Source organism: Equus caballus, chromosome 6 (genome assembly GCF_041296265.1).
Source record: "Equus caballus isolate H_3958 breed thoroughbred chromosome 6, TB-T2T, whole genome shotgun sequence".
Classification (NCBI taxonomy): Eukaryota; Metazoa; Chordata; class Mammalia; order Perissodactyla; family Equidae; genus Equus; species Equus caballus.
The window spans coordinates 79,774,335-79,792,472 of NC_091689.1; the positions used below are offsets into that span (position 1 = coordinate 79,774,335).

Genomic DNA, 18,138 nt, shown 5'->3' on the forward strand with positions numbered 1-18,138 from the left:
GGAAGAGAAAGGGACACAGACGGGGGAAGCACTATACTTCCAGGCTCCCCTCCCCCACCCGCTCCTGCCCAGGTGCCTGGAGGCAAGCATTTGGCAGCACAGAAGGGACTTGTTCTGGGAGGTAGGGAAGAAGAGGCTAATTAGTCACAGCTTTACAGTCTGCTGCAGGCCAAAAGGCCCTAGAAGTAGTTGCAACCTCAACTCCATGTTCCTGCCCAGCTCTTTGAAGAGTAAGGAAGAGCATGTGAATAAGAGTGGTACTGGGGGGAGAACTTAGGCCCTGCAGCCCTCTCCCCACAACCTAACTCAGCCAGGCCCAGCTCATCATTCCTTGATGCCTCTGGTGCCCATCTTCATCCCCTCCCATGAGCATTTAGGGAGCCACAAGCAAAGGTAGTGAAGACGGTGTCAGGCACACTGCAGCAGGGCGGGAGAGTGCTTCTGACTGTGCCTCGCCTGTCAAAGTTCCACAACTGCTTTCCTTCCTGCTCCTCATGCAGAGCCCCCTAGAGGGTGTCCAGGCCAGAGCTACAAGTTATGGGAGGCTAGAGCAGGAGAGAGAAGATGCATTATGACTCTGCTGTCAATGGCTTTTCCATCTCCCCTCAGGTGCCACCTGTAGACTTAGACTATCAGCTGAGATCCTAGGCTCTTCTCTTGATGTGATTTTCTTGCATCTCCCAAGTCAACCCAGCGTGCTCAATGCTGTCCTCCTGTCTTCTGTGGTACCAGGGAGAATCTGGGAGATGAGTTTAGCTAGAACTAGACACAGCCTTAATATTCATGTATTTATTCTCAGAACATACAAACTCATCTTCTCAGAGAATAGAAAACAGAAATTTCACTCAGTGACTTAAAGATGGACACAGCCAGCTCACCCTGTCCCCACATCTACTAAAAAAAGTCCCTGGGTGAGGGATGCCTAGAGTGCACAGCACCCCTTGGCACAGGGGCCGTGCACAGCTCTAAACAAGGCTTTCAACTTGTTTTATAATCCAAATGGGCAAACAGCTGTCAAAATGACAATAAGAGTCCAAGGTCCGTAATCCTCACAGTGCCAGATCCCCTGGGTCATCTAGGGCAATGACTTTGCTGCAGCTACACAGTCAAGTCTGCCGAAGAAGTCCCATCCGGCTGCTGGGTTTTTGTTCAGTCTGGGAGGCAATGCCAATTGGCTGCCCCCCTAAATGGCAAGAGCCGATGGCCCAATGCAATCCCAAAGCCCGCCAGAGAGGCAGAGCTGGGCCAAACTCTGTGGTAATTTGTTCTCCCTGCCTCCTATAGCAGCTTCCACTCCGTCTGCAGCCCCACACTCAGGCCATCAGACCTGAGGGTCTAGGCCAGGGAGTCTGATTGTTTCCAAGCCCCCATAAGCCAAGAGTGAGGACCTGGAAAGAGAGATGTGAGGGTCCTGAAGAATAGGCTTCAGAGCATGTCCTTAAACCTGTGGGAGAGTGCTGCGTCAGGCAAAGATGGTCTCTTCCCGGCGCTTCTTGGTGAGGATGGTGCCTGGCTTGTGCTGGGCATCTGGGTGGTTGGCTAGCTCCGGGGGGCAGGAGGACACTGGGCTCTCCAGGATGGCTTGCTTCAGCTCATAGAATACAGCAGAGTCCTCTTTGGTGAGGAAGGTGATGGCCACACCACTCTTGCCTGCTCGTCCTGTGCGGCCAATGCGGTGGATATAATCTGGGGAGGGAAAGGAATGTCACTTACGGCACCAGGCCAGATGCCCTGGTGGGCACTGTCGGAATCTCCGCTTTCTAAGGCATCCTCCTCCCCACTACACCTCCAAGGGCAGTATATGAGCTCGTGCTGCCTGAACCTCTAGTGCCCACATGCTCTCCACTGGGGTCTGTCTACCCACTACTACCATTTATGGGGGTCATCCTATGACCCTAAGACTGAGAGTGGCCTGGCTCCATTCTTCTCCACATCCTGAGGACAGAGGGCTGTCTCAGGTGCTGGGATAAGAAACCCAGGTGAGATAAAGGGCAGAAGCTCTTCTCATTGGGACAAGCAATCTTAGATTCGGAGCTCGGGGACATGGCGGCAACAGTGCAGTGCAGTGCCACAACTTCAAGTGGAAAGAGACAAGAAGTCTCTCTTTAGCTGGATTGAAACTGCTTTCCCCTGGACTTACCTTCAATATTTTTGGCCATATCATAGTTGACAACCATGGACACGTCTTGGATGTCGATACCACGACCCGCCACATCTGTAGCCACCAAAATATCCTTGGCCCCAGCCTTGAGGTTGGACAGTGCAAACTCTCGCTGCTCCTGGCCTTTTCCACCATGCAGTGTACAAGCATTGTACTGTTGGAAGAATGGTGAGGTGAAGACAGAGCAATGGGATCGGGGAAGACACAGAAGTGAAGAGGGAGTAGGGCCAGAGAGCAGGGGTTGCAGAGAGCAACAGGGGAGGAGGAGACAGGGAGGAGGCAGGAGAAAGAATGAATGCAAGATGCAACTGGAAGTAAGGAGAGAAGAGGTGAGCTGAAGAAAGGGACAGGAGAGAACATAGTGGGGGATGGTGAGGCAGGGACAGACTGGGCAAGGCCAAAGGTAAAGCAATCAGGGGTGAGATGTGGAGCCAGATAGATGAGAAGCAGAGAGTGAGGGTGAGAGATGAGGGTGGAAAGCAGGGGCCAGAAGTGTAAGGAAGTTTAAGCACTGAGTGGAGAGGACACACCCTTCCCCTCAAACACCAGTATCAGGAGCCAAGGACACTGACCACCAGCATCTCCTCCTAACCACATCATCCCCTCTCCCAAACATAGACACGAAAACTCTGACCCACTCTATTCATCATAGTCAGATCCTGCCAGGATATGTCTCAAAACCTCTCCTTGGCCCTAGCCTATTTGGAGGAAGACACAACCACCTCTGGCTGGCACTGCTGGAATGGACAGGGAGTCTCAGCAATTGACCAGTCCTCCTTGTCCCCATCAAACCACGCTTTTCCCTCAGGCCCTGAATTGTGGAATACTGGAGAGGTTCAAGAATGGTTGAGAATTCAAAGCAGGAGACTAGGGGACCACTCTAGTCTCAGGAAACAGCACCAAAGAGACCAGACTTCGCTCTCCCCTGCCAGACACACCCCCATCTTCTCCAGGGATTTGGCCAAAACGTCGCAGCCCTTCTTCTGATTGACAAAAATAATGATGGGCGGATCAAAGCCTTGCTCCAAGATTGCCAGCAGCTTTTTCCTGGGGAGAAGAGGAAGAGGATAAAAATGAGATGCCTACCACCTCCCACTCCAAGTGAAATGCCCAACCCTGACCTATGAACACCAATTCCAGGATCTTCAGTGCCCATGGCACCCTGAATGAGAAAACAGAAGCTCTTCAACACAGCAGAACAATCGCCCTCCAGCCACCACCCCATTGAAAAAAGGTCCTTCTCCATCTCGTTTCCCTCGTCTCCGCTGCCCCCATACCTCTTTTCTGACTCTGACATGAGGAAGACCTTCTGTTCCACACGTTCATGGGGCTTGCCTGCCGAGCCAATGTACACCACAGCAGGTCGCCGAAGATAGCTCCGGGCGAGACGCTCCACCGCTGGGGGCATGGTGGCCGTGAACATGACTGTCTATGAAAACAGGAGGCTCAGCCCTGGACCCAGGCAGACACATCACATATCCCACAGGCAGCACAGCCCAGGCTAAAGAATCTAAAATGAGCCTTGGTGTAAGTTTTGACAGCCATCACCTTAAGAAATAGTATCCTTTGCCTTCCCATTTCTCTCCTCAGTACCTGTTCATCAAGATACTTTATATTTTACATCTTACGATGACAGGAGGGCTGAGAGCATTTTCTAGCACCTATGGTGGGTAGTAGTATGACTCTTTGGAATCATTTTTCCATGGCTAAGCTAAATGGCTACACTGCTAGGACTGTGAGAAGGATGCACCTAGGCATGCCTCACCATTCTGGAAACATGTACTCTGGGCCCACCTAGGACAAGGAGGGCCCTAGAGATGGTTTGGCAACTTGCCCAACTTTTCCCAGTATAGGGAAAGCAGCCTTACTTGGCGGTATTTATGTTTTCCTGACTCAAAGTTGGCCAACATCTTCTCAGGGTCCTCAGCTTCATCGGTGTCTGGCTTCTGGTTGCTGACAGGCATGTGCTCCAGGATCTTCTGGACATCTGGCTCAAAGCCCATGTCAATCATCCTATCTGCCTCATCCAGAACCACATAGGTACAGCGGCTCAGCACCAGGTAGCGGTTCTCCAGCACATCAATCAGACGTCCCGGGGTAGCAATCACGATCTAGGGGGTACAGTGGAATCATATGCGGCCCCAGCAACTGCTCCTTTCTTCTCCCTCCTGTGAACCACCCACCTACTTGGGCAACGCTAAGGAACTTGGATCCCAACCTCTAGTTATGTTTGGCAAGGAAGGTTCCTGAGAACTGGTGTGAAGTCACTTGTTGCTACCTTGGAGTTTTTCAGGAATGAATGCGGTCTCTGAGTAAGGTCCAGGGGTTAGACAGAGGAGGCAAAATCAAAATGAATTTTCTTAGATGAAAGAGAGACTAAGGGATACTGTGGAGGGTGTTTTATAAAAGGATTACCCTAAGAAGACTCAATTTCTACAGCAGACTTCTGGTAAAAAGCTCTCCTCCCCTCTCCTGAGAAGAAGGCAGCACACAAAGTCAATGACATGGTCTGGCAGAGTGATTAAGAGCACAGGCCCTGGGGGCCGGCCCCACGGCCGAGTGGTTAAGTTCACGCGCTCCGCTTTGGCGGCCCAGGGTTTCGCCAGTTCAGATCCTGGGCGTGGATGTGGCACCGCTCATCAAGCCATGCTGAGGCAGCATCCCACATGCCACAACTGGAAGGACCCACAACTAAAAATACCCAACTATGTATCGAGGGTCTTTGGGGAGAAAAAGGAAAAATAAAATCTTTAAAAAAAAGAGCACAGGCTTTGGTCATGAAATGCAGCTCTGCTCACCACTAGCTGTGTGTGATTTTGATAAGTTACTAACCTGAGCCTAAGCTTCATCTGTAAAATGGAGATACCACCACCTCCTCTCATATGCTTGTTGTGAGAAATAATGATGTGCACAGGACAATCCCTGGTGCAGAAGTTCTCAAGAATAATAGCAGATACATCTAAACCAGCCCTTTTCCTCATTTGACTGTACATCTATGGCAGAAACTAGAAACAGAGCCCCAGAACAGCACCTGCCCAAATGGTGGGTTTGCTACTGGCTGGGTGAACAAACCTCACAACCCATGCGCAAACGGAAGCCCTGGTCTTCTCTGGAGATGCCGCCAATGACAGCCACAGTGCGGATGCCCAGTGGCTTCCCAAACTTGATGGTCTCTTCCTCAATCTGCTGAGCCAATTCACGGGTGGGGGCCAGGATGATGGCATAAGGGCCCTGGTCTGACTCTTCGATCCTGTGGTAAATGGGGCATCCCACAGTTTCATGAGCTTTGGTTCTCATCCAACCACAAACAGGCAAAGACAAATTAAGGGCAGCTACATGAACGAAGAGGGTGGTGGGAAAAGGATGCAATGATCTCCTTTAAAAATCAGACACTCCAGGGGCTGGCCCAATGGCACAGTGATTAAGTGCGCACATTCCGCTTCAGCAGCCCGGGATTCGCCAGTTCAGATCCTGGGTGTGGACATGGCACCGCTTGGCAAGCCATGCTGTGGTAGGCGTCCCACATATAAAGTAGAGGAAGATGGGCACGGATGTTAGCTCAAGGCCAGTCTTCCTCAGCAAAAAGAGGAGGATTTATTGGCAGCAGATGTTAGCTCAGGGCTAATCTTCCTCAAAAAAAAAAAAAAAAAAAAAAACAGAGACTCCAGAACACCCAAGTTCTCCAGGGAGTGGTCCTTGCCAACAATAAAAATGACACACTTTGTTGATATCATCATCCACTCATTCCCTAATATCTGACCCAAACTAAAGAAGGGGCTTCTGATTATTGACTTAAAAAGAAAACCAAATACTCATTGGTCACTTCCACCTTTCCTATTCAGTCAAACCCACTCCAACTGGTGTCAACTGACCCCACCTGTCAATTTTGGGAAGAGTGGTGATCCAGACCAGCAACGGGATGAGGAAGGCTGCTGTCTTGCCGCTGCCGGTCTCAGCCACACCAATGATGTCACGATTCTGTAGCCCAATGGGAATTGCCTGACGCTGGATAGGTGTTGGTTCCTGCAGTGATGCAGAGAGAGTAAGAGACCAGGCAGAATTATACTACCTGGGCTACTGCTGACAGAGTGGGCACATATGCTAGGACGACAGGAGGACATCAAGCACAGCAAACAGGAATGGGGACCCAAGAAGAAACACAATCACCAAAGGCCAATACTTCCATCAGAAAGTGATAGACAATGTCATCTTGGTACCCACTGGCAGAGAAGGCACCGAATAGGCAAGGAACAAAGTTCTCTGTTCCCAAGTTAAGTTTGTACCCCCTAGGACGTAGGAATACGTCAAGTCTTCTGGACCAATCTGCCCCTCCTTACCTTGTAGCCACATTTATCAATGACCTCCAAGATGTGTGGGGGGAGGGAAGAGTCTTTCCAGGATCGGATGGGATTGGGGATCTTGCCACCTTTGGTGGTGATGCTGTAGTCCTCGCGGAAGATGCGCCAGTCCCTGTCTGTCATCTCATCTAATTTCTTCTGGGACCAATGTCGATCATCCCAGCGCTGCTTGGCTTCCTTCTTACGAAGTTTGCGGAGTCTCGCCCTGGAGCAGAACAGGAGGAATAAGTGGGATCGGTCTCCCCCATCTCCTTCCTATAGACTCTAGGCTCTGCCCAATCACCCCTAGCCCTGAGCACGTACTCCTCTTGCTCCTTTTCTTCCAGTGTCCGCCTCTTCTCCATCAGGTCTCCATAGAAACGTGACTGCTCTCGTTTCTGCTGCTTTAGGTCAATGCCTGCAATGAAGCCTCGCCCCAACAGCTGCACTTGGTGCCGTTCTTTGTACCTGGGATTGAGACAGAGGAAGAAAAAAAGAAAGGAGTTGTTACAGCAGGAGGGAAGGGCAGACTGCCAATATGTACCAGTTCCCCTTCCTGGCCAGGGTCCTTCCTCACCCAGAGGGCTGGCAGACTACTGGTTTACTAGTTTCCCTCATCTCAGCTTATCTCACTACCATCTCTGTAGTCACTGGTTCTCTCTAGTTAAGGCCCGAAGCCACTCACAGTGGGTTGTAGTCGATGGATGTGTCCTCAGATGCATCCCACTCAAAGACAAACTTGCGATCATTGAGATGCCTCGTTCGGCGCCGCTTCTTGATGCCGCCCAGGTAACGCTCCTGCCCAGGGAGAGAATACGAAACCCATCAAGCTCAAGACCCAAACCCCACATACAGAGATCAGAATGGCCAAATAACTAAGCCTCATTGTTGTGTGTCGGGGGAAGTGAAGAGAGCCAAGGCCTGCACCTTAATGGCATGCAGCTCCTTGCTCTTGTCCTTCTCCTCCCGGATCTTCTGCCGCCCTTCCTCATCCTCATTTCCATTGGTCTCCCGCTCCATCCTCTCCCTGCGTTCCCGACGCTCCCGTTCCTGAGGGTCTTCTGCAGACCAAAGAAAGCAAAGCTGCAGAAGAGCTCAGTGGAAGAAAAAAGAGGACCCAGGGGGATCCAGACAATGGACACCAAATAAGAAAAAAATGGGGAGGTTTATGATACAAGGCAAATGAAGACCTAACAGAAAGGTATTTTTCTCATATACTTCCCCCTTCCTTCCCTCTTCCAAATTCCAGAGCAAACAGGTTTCTAGCTCTCCTGAATGACACTACAATCCCATCTCGCTTTTTCTGACCCCATTGAGGGGCTACCCTGGGTAGGAAAACGAACCCAACATTTTCCTGCCCAAGTCCTGGAATTGTTTTCTTTTCTTTCTCTCTTCTTCAAGCATCCTCTGCCGCTCCTCGACCTCCTGCTGCCGTCGCTTTAGGGCTTCGGCCTCTCGTTCTGCTTTGGAGAGGAACTTGGGCTACAAAATAGATTACAAATGTAAACAAAGGATCTGGGAGCATGGTATAATCACGTCACTGATGGGGAGATGGCAGGGAGTCCAAACATATTTGCTCAGGCATTAAACCTGCTAAGGAAAAACACCAATAGGCCTTGGACTCTGTTATGGGTCTCCCTCCCCCTCAAAATATGTTGAAACCCTAACCTCCAGTACCTCAGAACATGACTATTTGGAGACAGAGCCTTTAAAGAGATGATTAAGGTAAAATAAAGCTCTTAGGGTGGGCCCTAATCCAATCTCACTGGTGTCCTTATAAGAAGAGAATTTGGACACACAGAGAGACATCAGGGATGCACACACACAGGGAAGACCATGTGAAGAGAGAGAAGACATCCATCTACTAGCCAAGGAGAAAGGCCTCGGAAGAAACAACCCTACTGACACTGATCTCAGATTCTAGCCTCCAGAATGGTGAGAAAATTATTTTCTGTTGGCTAAGTCACTCAGTCTGTGGTGTTCTGTTCTGGGAGCCATAGCCAACTAATTAATACAGACCCTCAAGTTCTTACCTTAGCTTCAGCTTCTTCTTCAGCCTTTTTCTTAGCCAGAAGTTCCTCCAGAGACAACGGCTGGGCCTGAAGATAAACCACAGTCCATAAAGGCTCTCTTCCTTTGAAGATCAACAACACTGGGCTTGAATTGAAGAGGAAGACGAGAAAATCGTTCCTCTCCTTTACCTTAGGCTTCTTATCACCATGTTCATCCTCTTCATCCTTCTTAGAGTCTCTGTCTTTCCGAGATTTAAAGTCTTTTCCTCGGCCAGGAGATAAACTTTTAGCAAAGGAACAAGAAGAGTCCATATCACCGTCTTACCCAAGCCCTTGATGAGGTTCAGGCTGAGCCCCAAAAAAGAGGATGGAAGTTTTCCCGTGCCTCAACAAGACTGGCCCCTAGTCATCCATCATGTCCTGAAGCTCCCTTTGCAGACATGATCACTCTGCCTACTCTGAAATCTAATGATGGACTTGTCTTGGCCCCATTCTATCTGAATCTCTTTTTCTGAGACTTATCTCTTCTGGGAAGTGGGTCTTCACTACTGCCATCAAAAATATTTCCTCCAGGGGTTGGCCCTGTGGCCAAGTGGTTGAGTTTGCGCGCTCCACTTCGGCAGCCCAGGGTTCGAATCCTGGGCACAGACATGGCACTGCTCATCAGGCCATGCTGAGGCAGCGTCCCACATGCCACAACTAGAAGGACCCACAACTAAAGATACACAACTATGTATCGGAGGGCTTTGGGGAGAAAAAGGAAAAATATAATCTTTAAAAAAAAAAGAAATTTCCTCCAAATAGCAGTTGCACGTTGAAAAAAATCCTGCGTAACTTTGTAACACACAATGATTTTAGCCTACAGGCCACCCACACACACCCTTCCCAGATACTGCTATGTATGCCACCCCCCCTCATTTTCCCTCCTACCAGTTGCAGCAATCCTTTCCCCACATCTGCTATAAGCTTAATCTACAAGAGATCTCAAACAACCCACTGCGTGTGTTAGGAGAATTCTGTCCTTTGCCCTGAATTCTAACCTACACATTCAAGGCCTAATAAAAACTTTGCATAGAAAGTTTCCAGAAGAAAGAGATCAAGAGACAGAGGTATTAAGCTATCCCAACAAATATATATTGTATATCCTGGGTAGAAAACTAAATGGTCTGATGGAGGTAAAGGAACGTTTTGTAGGCTGGTAACCTTTTCAAACTAATTTCTAAATTCTAAGAACAAGTTGACCCCCAAAGGGTTGTGACTTTATTAACTGGCTGTACTTTCTAAAGGAGACACGTGCTTTCTAAAAAAGACAGCTCTGCAGTAACTACCAATAGGCTCCACTAAGAAAAATTTACTTTGCTACAAAGCTGAGCCAGCTCAGATGCAGAGAGGAAGAGATGGAACATTCCCCTAAAGTCCATTCCCATTCCCTCAGGTACCTGGATCGTTTCCGGTCCTTGTCCCGTCTGTGCCCATCCTTATCCCGATCTCGGTCCTTCTTATTCCGATCTCGCTCCTTATCTCGTTCTCGTTCTTTGTGCCGTCGGTCTCTGAAGACAGCACATTTAAGAAATCACTTGATGTTTCCAGAATACCCTGTTTCACTGCTGCCCTAAGAAGGTTCTCATGTTCTTTTCTCCCCCAAGTAATATTTTACAAATTGGGGAATGCGTTTCCTGGGGAAGTTATGAGGGAATTCTAAGAAGGTCATCAGCTCAGAGTTATACTGCTAAATGTTAACGGCAATGATAGACCATGGGCTATATGAACAGATGAAGTGTCTTCCTCGATCATCTGGACCTTCAGCTTACAAGTTCCCTCTTAAGCTTTAAGAGTCACTGGGTTACTAGGTGTAGAGAAATGTATGGAAGTCTAATGTCCTAATACTGAAGACATCAGCGGAACCAGGAATGAAGACGTCTGAAACGTACTCTCCCTTCCCCTGTGAAAGACATACAAAGTTACTTTACCTTTCTGTAGACTTGGAACGGGAACGGGAGCGAGAACGGCTGCCTCCTCTACGCCTATCCCTCGAACGATGCCGCTTCCTATCTTTAGATGGGGAAGACTTCCGGTCCCGGTCTCTATCCCGCTCTCTGTCAGGAGTTCGAGATCGCTTCCTTTCCTCCTTGGAAGGTGATACATCACGGTCCTTCTTGTCAGCCAGCTCTCCTGCCATCTGTCATGGGTAAGAGAAGTACTTACTATGTACTAGTTAGTGCTCTAAACTGTTTATATATAATTCAATTAATCTCAAAACAACCCTCTGAGGTAGATATAGTGGTATGCCTACGTTATAGACAAGGAAACTGAAGCTCAAGTATATAAAGTTACTTGCCTAAGGGCAAACAAGTGCTAAGTGGCAGGGTCCCAGGCAGTCCAGCACCAGAGGCCCACTCCTGCTCACTATACTACACTCTCTCTGTGATTCCTTTTTGTATATATTCATTTCTATAAGTATACAATGAATACACCTCATTTTTATAATTAGACTATAAAAGCAATGTTAGCGAACGAATAGTGTACTAGCTAGCTCTAGAAACATCCTGTATTGCTTATCTTAGGAGTCTATTAGGTCTGCCAGCCCACCAGGCTAAGTCAATACATATACATCTCAGGAAGAAAAGTTGTCTTGAGCTCATAAACAGAGCTTAAAAGAGAGGAAAAAAAGTTTAACTTCGAGATTTGGGATTATAATCAGCACCCTGAGGAAAAGCCAAATTTAAATGGAAAAACAAATTCACTTTTACTGCTCAGATTAAAAAGAAAATGGAGTCAGCCCTGATGGCCCAGTGGTTAAAGTTTGGCACTCTCTGCTTCAGTGGCCCGAGTTCAGTTCCCGGGTGCAGAACCACACCACTCATCTGTGAGTAGCCATGCTGTGGTGGCAGCTCACACAGAAGAACTAGAAGGACTTACAAGTAGAATATGTAACTATTTTAAGTTGTATATTCTACTTTGGAGCTTTGGGGAAGGAAAAAAAGAGAGAGAGAGAAGATTGGCAACAGATGTTAGCTCAGGGCAAATCTTTCCCAGCAAAAATAAATAAATAAATAAAAATACCTGTGTTCTAGTATTATTAATTTACTTCCAATCATCGGAAAAAAATGTACTTCTAGTTATGCAATGGGAAAAACCTGGTGAAGGATACAAAGGACTTCCATGTACTTTTTTGCAACTTCCTCTGAATATATAATTATTTCAGAATAAAAAGAAAGAAAGAAATGCAACAAAAACTAGAGGTCATACACATTCTGATTGACTTTCCCTACTCAGGTTTTCACAGCCTTGATCAACACCTAGTCCCATAAAAGGTTTGAGCAGGAATTTGTTCTGTTCCCCACCTGCCTGGGACACTGAACACTATGCCACACTGTCAATTGTCCTTCAGACTATAAAAATCTCCTTCAGCCAGAATCTAAAATGACAGCAAGTCTGAATCTGCCTCTGGGCCCTCCCCCAGCCATCAGCAGCAGCAGCAGCATCATCATTACCACCCCTAAGATTTGGGATACATTTCACACAACTCATTTTATCCCCAAATGGTTCAGCTGGAATATCTGTTCCCTAAGCCTTAGCTTACAATCCCCCTTTCCCATGTAATTTCCTGCCATATATCTTTGAGACAGGAGAATGTATAAAGAAAAGAAAAATGAACAAGTAGCACTTTCAAAAGGTAGAGACAATCCATTTTATCTCACAACTGCCTGAGAAATGACTGAATGTTCTGTGTCAGTACATCACGAATAACACGTGGAAATTATACTTAAGTCTCTTCCACTTATAGCCCTAAGAAAACAATCCTGAAGAAAGGCCATCTTCTCTATAAAGCATCCTGGACATCATTCATTCTTTCAACAAATATTCAATCAGCACCTGGTAGATGCCAGAAACTGTTCTACATACTAGAGATATAGCAGTAAACAAAACAAAGTCTCTGATCTCATAATGTTTAGATTCCAGTGAAGCAGATAACAGGCAGAAAAATAAGAGAATTTCAAACAGTATTGAGCGCTAATGAAAAGAATAAAACTGGGTGATATGATGGGGAGGGGTAGAGGGATAGAGGGCTCAGGAAAGAATTTCTTAGATGACATGTAAGCTGAGACTTGAATGGTGAGAGAGAGAGCCTGCAAAGATCAGAGAAAAGAACTTACTGGATAGAAGGTACAGCAAGAGTTAAGGCACTGGGGCAGGAACTAGCTTAGTATGTTTGCCAATTAAAAACAGACTTGTGTGGCTGAGGGGGAAGACTGATTCAAGATGAGTTCAGGGAGGTAAGCAGGAGTCAGATCATGGAAATGTGTTTTAAGCTACGGTAAAGGAACTTGGATTTTTATCTAACTGAAACGGGAACCTTAGAAAAAAAGGTGTGAAACGGGAAGTGATATGATCTAATTTTATGTTTTTAAAGAGTTACTTTGGTGACTTGAGAAAATTTACAGCGGGGAGGCAAGAGTGGAAACAGAACCACTGAGAATGCTATTACAGAAGTCTAGGGGCTGGCCCTGTGGCCGAGTGGTTGAGTTAGCGTGCTCCGCTGCAGGCAGCCCAGTGTTTCGTTGGTTCGAATCCTGGGTACAGACATGGCACTGCTCATCAAGCCACGCTGAGGCGGCGTCCCACATGCCAGAACTAGAAGAACCCACAATGAAGAATATACAACTATGTACGGGGCGGGGTAGTGCTTTGGGGAGAAAAAGGAAAAAAATAAAATCTTTAAAAAAAAAAAGAAGTCTAGCCAAGAGGTGACAGTGGCTTGTTCTAGGAAAGTGGCAACAGAGATGAAAAGAAGTAGACAGCTTCAGGGTATACTTTGGAGGCAAAGCTGAGAGGACTGACGAAGGGAGAAGGGAAAGGGCGGACACAAAGCTCCTAAATTTATGGTTTGACCAACCTATGGTTCATGGTGCCATTAGCGACCAGAGAAGACTGGGGAAGGAACAGATTTAGGAGGAAATCAAAAGTTTCATTTTGCCCAAGTTTGTAAGATGTCAATAAGAAAGCTAAGCAGAGATTTCAAGAAGGCAGCTGAAAACACAATTCTGGAACTCAGGAGAGAGAGCCTGGAGACAAAAATTTGAGTCATGATTATATACATGGCTTTTAAAGCCGTTAGACACTAAATGATATTACCTAAGTAGGCAGGATAGTTAAAAAAAGAAAATAGAAGAGAAGAAGACCCAGGATTGAGCTCCGGAACACTATAACATTTAGAGGTCAGGCACAGGAGGAGCCAGAGAAAAAGATGGGAAAGAAGCAAAAGCCAGTGAGACAGGAGGAAAAAAAGTAAAGTCTGGCATCTCAGAAGGCAACAACGTATTTCAAGGAGGGAGTGGTTAACTGTGTCAAGTGGAGAAAGACTAACAGATAGAGGAGTGACCCTTGCATTTGGAAAAATGGAGATGGTTGGTGACCTTGACAAGAGCTGTTTCCATAGCATGGTGGGAATAGAAGCCTGACTGGAATAACTTAAGAAGAGAGAAGTGAGAATAAGAAGACAGTAAATATAGGCAACTTTTATTATAGGTTCTACTTATCACAATGGCCCACTCTGGCCATTGCTTCCCAGCAGCCTTCCTTGCAAATCTCCAGAACTTTGAGTTCTTCAGTTCTTGTAGGGCGAGAGCAGATTCTTTTTTTCATTCAGTGAAGTATTTACCAAGCATCCACTATATACAAGGAACCGTGCTAGGTGCTATGTGATTTACAAAAGGAAGATCCTGTCCAAAGGAATATTACAGAACAAGAGAAGGTATGAGACACATACCAGGATGAAGGCTCAGATGAAGTTCACTATGAGTTCAAAAAAGAAGTGTCCTTTCATTTGTAAAAGGGGATTTGGAAAGATCTGTAGAGGAACTGGCTCTTGAACATTTAAGTACAGGTAGAATTTGAAGACGTGTAATTGCGGGTGTAGAAAAGGAGTCATTCCCGGCAAAAGAAATAATATAAGAGGCGCAGAGGCGGGAAAGCATGACTGGTTCTGGGAGAAAAGCCAGAGTTCCAGTTTGGCTGCCGCAAGGGTTACTTGAAACATGAAGGAATAAGGTCAAACTGGGGGTATCACAGGTGCTGTGCCCATGGGCAAAGGTCTGGCACGTAACATTGTCCTGGCACCTGGACTGTGCTCCCAGGAGCCAATGTTACCCCCCTGGGGCCCGCACCCCTTCGCTCCTGCCTGCCAAAGCTTTCCGAGATTGTGCCCCTTCCCTAAAGCGTTCTTCCCCGCCTCGTGCTGGAGGCAAGGGCCATCGCAAGTGGCCCCACTCTCGCCCTCTCTGCAAGCTCGTGGGAACCGCTTCCACCGCCCGGGACTCACCACTCTGAGTCTGAACCGCCCAACGCGGCCTCAACGTCGCCGACCAGTCGCCATTTTTCCCGTTTCCTGGTCGCCGAGCTGCACCCCTGGGCGCGCGGCAAGCTGGGAAGGTGAGTTCCTGGTGTTGGTCGGGGCAGTCTGACAATGAGGGCCTGAGAACTACCAATCCCAGAATGCATGGCGCGAGCGCCGGCCCCAGGCCGCGGGGTCTGCTGGGCACTGTGGTTCGCCAAACGTTTGAGTCTATGCAGGCGGAAGAGTTTTCCGTGGTTCCGACTCCCTCAAAAGGTTCTCTCAAAAGGTTCTCTCAGCGTGGATCAGTTTCTTGGAAACTGCAGTTAACGACTATCATAGCCTGTGGCTTACAACGGAGGAATTTAAGGGCTTCCTTAGCTATCAATAGCACGTAATTATAAACTAGCAGCTGCAGTAACAGCAACAAATACTTTACCGTTTGTGGAAAAGCGTTTTTTACAAAAAGTCTGTGAGATGGATTATTAGCCCCATTTTACAGGTGGAAAAACTAAAGGTTAGGATACGGGAGTAGCCAAGTATTTCACAGTGAGCGTGGGACAGTTCATTGTGCGGGACTATCCCAGGTTTAGGAGGATATTTTAGCAACCCTGGCCCCGCAGTAACAACTCAACGAACTCAGTTATTGTGACAACTCAAAATGAGCCCAAACGATGGATTCTTTCAAAGGCCTCTGTGAGGGATGGTGTCCCCTGGTGTCCACATAGAACCCTGGCTTCTTCATTTTCATGCCCTTTGGAATCTGGCCAGTTGTGCTATCTCCATATTTTGGCTTCTTTCTTCCTCCTAGTCCCCCCCTCTTCAGGCCTCCACTGAGCTCTTTTACCCCAAATTGTATGTTCACTTTGTTTCTCTTTAGTCTTACAGTTCATCATTCTCCCCTCCTCCCCCAAAACCCCAAAGAACCCCCAAAACCTTGGCATTTCTAAGATGGTTTAGATAGATACTAGGAAGTATCTAATGCCTCCTTCCTTCTCATTTTCCCATCATCAGCTTTTTGGTTTCAGTGTCACAGGGCTGTAGGTCTGGCTTTTCTCTCCGAATATGTGTTCAGTTCTCCTCAAGCAACTCCTCGGGATAGACCCAAATAATCCTAAAGCCCTGAGCATCACGCATAATGACCCAGAGTAGCCCTGGGAGAGGCACCCTTCAGCTCTTAAAACTCTGCAGCCTTTGGCCTGCCCACTTCTACTCCCGAGACAGAACTGAAGGGAAAGGATGTCTGAAATCTGCTAGGTGTAAGTCACCCAGTGAACACTGGAGGGCTCTCCACTCACAGAATGGAACCTCAAGGAACAAGCGGACAAAAGTGTAGGCTGGAATCCTTAAGAGCTGCAGCCACTATTTACTGAGAATCTTCTAAGTGCCCAACTCTGTGCCGGACACTTAGCTTACTTATTTTACTTAGTTCTCATAACAGTATGAGATAAGTATTATCTCCACCTTACTGATACAGAAATTGTGGCCCGGAAAGATTAATTATGCCTTCAAAGTGCGTTAAAAGAGTAGAGCTAGGGGCCAGCCCGGTGGTGCAGCAGTTAAAGTTCACACATTCCGCTTCGGTGGCCCGGGGTTCACCGCTTCAGATCCTGGGTGCAGATGTACGCACTGCTTGTCAAGCCGTCCTGTGGTAGGCATCCCATACAAAATAGAGGAAGATGGGCTCAGATTTTAGCTCAGGGCCAGTCTTCCCCAGCAAAAAGAGGAGGATTGGTGGCAGATGTTAGCTCGGGGGTAATCTGCCTCAAAAAAACAAAAAAAGGGTGGAGCAAGGACTCAACTCCAGGTTCGTTTAATCTCAGAGCCCATGCTGTTTCCCTATTTCCAGGTTACCACTCTTGGCCATCTTTAAAGATAAGTAAACTGAGACCCAGAAAGGTGCTGAAGCTTGTCCAAGTTCATAGTTGCAAAGTTCCCCTAGTACTTGTGCATGCCTCTCTCATGACACGTGAAGACACTGAGCTTTAAGGATACTCGTTCTTTGTCTTACCCTGATAATTCTTTCACAAACATGCGTGTTTGGAGATGGAGACAGTGGGACTATATTCTAGTAAGGACCATATGTAGAGTCTTCTATTTAGGTACCACATAGCCAGCAATAAGGGGCCCGTGGGATTATACTTAACATTGAGAACCAGTTTGAATCCTGACTCCATTACTTACTAGCAGAATGGTCTCATGCAAGTTATATGGCATCACTGGCTTTCCTATTTCCTCATTTATAAAATAGGGATAATAATGCCACTTGCCTCACAGGATAGGATAGCAGAGCAGTGAAAAGTGCATGTTCTGGAACCAGGTTACCTGGATCTGTATCCAGATTCTACCACTTTCTGGCTGTGTGACCTTGGACACATTAACTAATCTCTCTGAACCTCAGTTTCCTTGCCTGTAAAATGAGGTAGGTAGTACCCCACAGGGTTATCACAGAATAAATAACATGAAAAACTCATGGGTACCCTTGACCCATAGCAGACATTTAACAAATGTTAGCTATTATCCTTTATGAGGTTAAATGTGATAATGTGGGTAAAGCTCTCAGCACAGTGCTGAGCACATGGTACTCAAGACATAGCAGCTTTTTATGTTTAGCGCACTATGAAACTTAGGAAAAAGAGCTATAAGTCACTGAAGAGAAGGGACGTTACATCCCCTGTGCTGCCATCAACAAGCAATGGAATTGGAAGGTCAAGAAAGCAAAAGATGTGAATTCAGGAGACCAGAACCCCAGGAACCTACCCTCAACCTTAGCTTCAGCCTGTCCACCCTCTGCAGGGGTTCGGATCTCAGCAGCTTGGATCCCCTATCAATGATGTCACTAAACCTTGTCTTTCTCCTCTAGGCTCTCTAGGGCAGTGGTTCTCACCCAGGAGTGATTTTGCCCCAGGGGACATTTAGCAATATCTGGAGATGTTTTTGGTTGTGACAACTGGGAGGTGCTACTGACATCTAGAAGGTAGAGGCCAGGGATGATGCTAAACATCTTCCAATGCACAAGACAGCCCCCACAATAAAGCATTATCTACTCCAAAATTCATTAGTCCCAAGGTTGAAAAACTCAGCTCGACAGCTCAGGAGCTCTTCACTGGCTTAGTAGGACTTAGGTGGGGTTAGGGACGAGACGGGGTGGAGGGAAAGGGAGGAGATCTTGTTGGAGGTGCTAGGGAACAGTGGACGCAGCCCTCTGCAACCTACAGACAGGGCTCCGGGACAGCTTTTTCTTCACTATCAAGACGAAAGGCAACAGAAAGAAACTAAAGAAATGGAGCCAAC

The 18,138-nt window shown here is 47.3% G+C and overlaps 1 protein-coding gene across 1 annotated transcript; it reads right to left on the minus strand.

Moving 5' to 3' along the window:
• Positions 1 to 774: 774 nt before the first annotated feature.
• DDX23 (DEAD-box helicase 23) lies at positions 775 to 15,011 on the minus strand. Its single transcript, XM_001504119.6, has 17 exons — positions 14,833 to 15,011; positions 10,481 to 10,689; positions 9,950 to 10,060; positions 8,700 to 8,793; positions 8,532 to 8,597; positions 7,842 to 7,980; positions 7,426 to 7,559; positions 7,184 to 7,296; positions 6,823 to 6,966; positions 6,499 to 6,724; positions 6,039 to 6,184; positions 5,234 to 5,411; positions 4,030 to 4,272; positions 3,439 to 3,590; positions 3,100 to 3,208; positions 2,141 to 2,315; positions 775 to 1,686 (listed from the first exon to the last, which is right to left on the minus strand). The coding sequence occupies exons 2-17, from the start codon at positions 10,687 to 10,689 to the stop codon at positions 1,463 to 1,465; spliced, it is 2,463 nt and encodes an 820-aa protein (XP_001504169.1). The 5' UTR covers positions 14,833 to 15,011; the 3' UTR covers positions 775 to 1,462.
• Between the last annotated feature and the right edge of the window lie 3,127 nt (positions 15,012 to 18,138).